General features: G+C 35.8%; 1 protein-coding gene across 2 annotated transcripts; it reads right to left on the reverse strand.

Annotated features, from left to right (window-relative positions):
* Positions 1-387: 387 nt before the first annotated feature.
* On the reverse strand, positions 388-4,880 carry LOC138703452 (uncharacterized). Of its 2 annotated transcripts, none has more exons than XR_011333170.1 (5): positions 4,577-4,875; positions 3,633-3,961; positions 3,398-3,553; positions 3,194-3,271; positions 388-2,314 (listed from the first exon to the last, which is right to left on the reverse strand). XR_011333170.1 is itself a non-coding variant. In XM_069831316.1 (5 exons), the coding sequence occupies exons 3-5, from the start codon at positions 3,492-3,494 to the stop codon at positions 2,235-2,237; spliced, it is 255 nt and encodes an 84-aa protein (XP_069687417.1). In that variant the 5' UTR covers positions 3,495-3,553; positions 3,633-3,961; positions 4,577-4,880; the 3' UTR covers positions 388-2,234. The 2 variants fall into 2 exon arrangements, 1 of the variants encoding a protein (XP_069687417.1); XM_069831316.1 differs by having other exon boundaries at positions 4,577-4,880.
* Between the last annotated feature and the right edge of the window lie 268 nt (positions 4,881-5,148).

Consider the following 5,148-nt stretch of genomic DNA (forward strand, 5'->3'; position numbering starts at 1 on the left):
CTGTTGTAGAATTGATCGTGCTGCCATCTATATGCGGTTAGAGGCGTTATTACATCTAGCAGCGCACCAAGTAGCGAAAAGAGTAACTACTCCGTGCATCCAGCAGCGCACCCAAGTAGCGAAAATAATAACTAATTACTCCGCGTATCTAGCAGCGCGCCTGGCGGCGAAAAGTTGAACTATATGCAGTAAATATTCCTCCTCCCCCCCCCCGCCCCAAACCCTCAATTTAAAGTAAAACTTTAAAAATTTTATTCCTCACATCATCTTTCACTGAAAATTGTTATTGGAGCCAATAGTTGGAAGAGACGGTCTATTTTACACTACCTTATAATGTAACTAATTAAAATACAGCCAAACAGGGACAGAAAATAAAAGAAAACAAGGTTAGATAATTGGGATTTTATTCTTTAGGTAATAGTGTATAGTGCACTTTAAGTCTGCAAAAACTAGTTACATAATTGAAATTACTATATTACTGTATACTATTTTACAATACATTCAACAACACAATTTTGACAAGGTCCATCATATCACTGTTTAACATACACTACATGTGCACTAGGGTTACCAGATTGTAATAATTTAAAAGCAGGTCATTTTAAATGAAAAAGAATTTTCCATATAAAAGCAGGGCATAATAGACTAACTTGATACTTGACGTGACGTCTTTTTACATTCTGTTATATAATTAGGTAATTTGTTTGTCTTTGTACAATAAAACTGATACAAAACTATTATCATGAATAGAATTGAAGTATACGGATTCTAAATTAGCTTTTACCTTATTTAATTTTCGGATTGTTAATACTTCTCTGGTGACTCGACTTGTTTGAGCAAGGATTTTACAAACATAATTCCTCTAATGGACCCAACTCAATAGTTACTCTCTTTTGTCCATTGGGAATTGGCAAGAAAGAAAAGCAGGACAATTTCTGATTTTTATGAACCCTGGCAGGATGCAGGACATGTCAAGCGAAAGCCAGAACATCTGGTAATCCTATACACACAGATACACTTACATATTTAGTGTGCAGTACATTGGTAAAGTCTATACAACAAATTGAATAATTGAAATTGTGGGGCCCAGTCGGATAAGAGAAAAAGCCACATCTATATATTTATATTTTGGAATGCTCTGCCATCTGTGCTCGTTTACAGATGTAAATGATACCATTTGAATAATGTTTTGTCATATAGTTTAGTCAGAACATATTTCTTCACATTCCAATGAGATATCCTACGTATCGAAATTTATGGTTTGTCCCCTTGTCTGCCTGGACCCATCAACTATTGGTTAGTCAACTGTCCAAAAACAGGTTTGGACCCTACAAGTAACACTCGTGGGACAATCAGAGCAGGAGGTAATGAGTAAGAGTGGCCAATTCCTTTCTCCCCTCCGTTGCATACATCGCTGACTAGATACATATTACATTAATCGGATTTCAGATACTACAAAAAAATGTTTGATAATTGAAACTGTCATATTACTATCTACTATTTTGCAACACATTTTAGAACACTTTTCTAGGATCACATCTAAGGTTCTTAGACATTTTTGTTTGGCATACACATAACGGTAACGTATACCAAAATGTTGTATGTACTGAGGGTCAGAGTGAAATACATGAGCTGCATCACTTACTTGCATTATGTTGGGCAAAAAAGTTTACTAGGTGAACTGAAGGTATGTTAACCCCCAACTTCCAAAGTCAAATATCTCTCTTACATACACACACATGTACCACATACTGTAACTACTGCTCCCTACAATTACACAATATATTTAACATTTGCTAAAAACATTTTTTTCTGGGGCAAAAAAAAAAAAATACAAATTTAAAAAAATAATAAAAAAAGCTATGAACTTTCCACCAATATGATATTATACCTTTTTGTTACACACAATATGAGCTATTTACACTACTTTAAAGACACTGCAATTTTTTCTCGTCTCTTCACCTTTGCTTTCAGAGCTGCCATTTTTAGTTTGTTGCTCCTGGGTGAAGATGAGAAGTGAGGACTCGAGAAAAGTTTTCGCTTTGCAACACCAGGACCTAAAGATTACGAAATTAACTTCAGATTAATCTAATTGCTGGGAACTATTTTAAATAAAAAATGAAACGTGACAACACCTTTAGCCTTGTTAAGTTAATGTAGGCCTAACAAAAGGCATGCAAGCTATGGATAGGCTATATAACATACTACAAAATTGACAATACATCAAAATGTGATCAATATTTACCAAGTTTGGAAGGAGGTGTAGCTGAAGCTGAAGGAAACTGTTCCATCTTGGATGTATTCATGTCAGTGTCTAAGGAAATAAATGATAAATTAAATTGAAGCAAGAATTGAACACACTTTGTGCTCCATTCATTTCAAACTGCTCTTAACTGTACAAATTATAACTCATATAAATGTTAAGTAATAGTAACAATCCAAAAGTTTAATGCTGCAACAAATTTGATTGTGTTAATCTGAATTGTTCGTTGTATTGTAATATAAAATATTTTTTTTTGCTAATAGGCTGGGCTATAGAGGACAACTGACACTAACAGAAAGGGATAATCAGCAGAGGTGTTAGGATATTAAAGAGAAGTCAGTAAGAGGGAATGATAGTGTACTTCGTGTGCCAGGGAGACTTGTCAGGATATCAGTTGCAATATCAATCGTCTGGTTCAAAAGTGCGACAACTCAAAAAAACAAGTTTTGAGATATCTTCAGTTGAAAGTTTCAAATAAATCCCCTAAAAAGGGACAGATTTGTGGTTCATAACCACGACAATTAGAATTGAGTCAGTATTCAGGAGGAGTATATCATTATTAATAGATTTCGAAATGTAGTAATAATGAATTAATAAAGTCCTAGTTATAATTACTTCTAAAGCAGTTTATTTCGTTTTTATTCTTTTTGGTTGTAAATATGACTTATCTCAATATTGAATCGGAAAGAGCTCCGAAAGGGGCTTTCAGTAGTATAAATAACTAAAAAATGGCAATTTTTGAGTTGTCGCACTTTTGAACTGGACGATCGATATATAACAAGATAAACACACTGCCCTGTAGTTAAGAGGATTTGTTATTATTCGCTACTGTAAAAGAATGAAGTATGAAAACTGCAGACATACGACAGGGGGCAATTAACTTAAATGATTACTAGCATGTTACAGGGCTCACAAGATAGTATCGCTTACCTTCAGCTGTGGGAACCACATTGAATAGGAGCGATGGTTGCTGATAGCCCCTCAGCTGTTCACCAATCATACTGTTCCCTGTAATAATCACAAAAAAAAGAAACATAATTAATTATGTATTTTGAAACATGTAATGTAAGAACAGCTGACGAGAAACTAAGGCATTCCTTGAAATCCATAAACTTGACTAAGTGGAATAATTACCTTGTTGGCATGCATCTTTATTCATCCCGGCATATGCCGTCGAAGCAGTAATCTTTGAAGCTGGAGTACTCATAGGAGCAGGAATTGTTTGAGGCATAGCTGCCAAGCCTGCAGCCTACTCAGTTGCAGCTTGTAAACCTATGAGACTACGCATACCTGAAAATAAAGAAAAGAGTAATGAAATCGGAAATTTTAAACATGAATGACATAAAAACATTGCTAGTGTACTAATTACCTTCAGCAGCTGCAGAATCAATCTTCGCCCTCCTAGCATACGTCCGCAAAGTCTTGTGATGCCTCAAAGTTGGGGTAGACCCCGGTGATAAGGTCGCTCGAGGCACAATTGGGCTAGATGGTGGGCTCCGGATTTTAGGGTTTGATGGCACCACTAATCCATTAGCATGAACAGTGGGCACTGCAGTTTGCTTAAGTATCACTTTTTGTGAAGAGCTATAATAGTCAGACTCAATGAAGTGGTCCATGCAGATTCTCAACCTGTGTGTGGCATCTGCGGCAACTCGATACCGGTCCTCTAGCCCACAAAATCGGAGCCACTTCCAACACCTAAAGCAATGGATTACAATTACTAATGAGATAAAGTAGAAGAAATATTGAATAGAAATCATGCAAAAATTGGGGAAAAAAATAATAAGTTATCTGCAGCATTTGTGTTATTTTAAGAGATGTCTAATGCGCATCACTAGGTGTTGAGTGACCATAGGAAAACTGGTAGCAGCAACAGATATTGGGTACAAACTAAATTAAATATTAGGCCTAATCTTATTATTATTATTATTATTATTATTATTATTACATATGATTGAGAATTTCTCCAGAATGGCTAACTACATCAAAGAAGGCATAATTTTATTTTCCATAACTGTGAGATGTTTATACTAAAAACCACGTGGTTTTAGTTTGCAGCCATGTGGCCTAATGCTACAATTCAGATTTACGAGGTTTCATTTTCAGCCTTCTTGCTCTTTTTCGTCAATATTTCACATTTCGTTACAGTTTGACTGAATTTCGGAACCATCTAAATTTATACTCCTACTATAATCCTAAATAAATTAGCAGAAAGCAATGCACAGCTCGTCTAACCTACTTCACCAAAAAGTACATTGTTTTCAAGTGTAAGGTTTAGGCTACACAGGACACAATAATAATACTAAAGCTTACCTCATAGGTTCCTGAGGAAAATAGAAAAAATGCTTCCCTCCCACAGTATTAACAGTCTTGCATCCAGGCGCTGAGCATCTTCCTCGAATCTTTTGCATTTTTCTGGAATCCATCTTGCCTTCATAACGCTGTTGGCTAGTCATCGGCCAACGTTCTGACTACTTCGTATCGGAGAGTGGAGAACTCTGGTCCTCACGTAGTTCTATGATTTACCACCTACGACGTCGGGCGCTGATCACCTTATTTCAGAATACCGCATCTAGATCGTGCTGTCCGCAGTTTCGCATCCTATTATATATTTATCCATGCCTATTGTTTATTGTAGTGTGTGTTTTGTTCTGAAATTCAATCAAGTCGGCCGTGATTGAATAAAATTAGTTCTCAAAACTGACAACAGATGGATTTTGGAAAATAGGAAAATGATGTAGGAAAATTGACATTTCACTGAAAACTACTACTTTTCCTAAAAACTTTGGGTTCCAAGCTTCAAAATGAGGGGCCATTTATTAAAATCCGTTCAGCCGTTTTCCCGTAATTTCCATTACCAGTTCAAATTATATATATAGATTATC

The sequence above is a fragment of the Periplaneta americana genome, chromosome 7 (genome assembly GCF_040183065.1).
Source record: "Periplaneta americana isolate PAMFEO1 chromosome 7, P.americana_PAMFEO1_priV1, whole genome shotgun sequence".
Lineage (NCBI taxonomy): Eukaryota > Metazoa > Arthropoda > Insecta > Blattodea > Blattidae > Periplaneta > Periplaneta americana.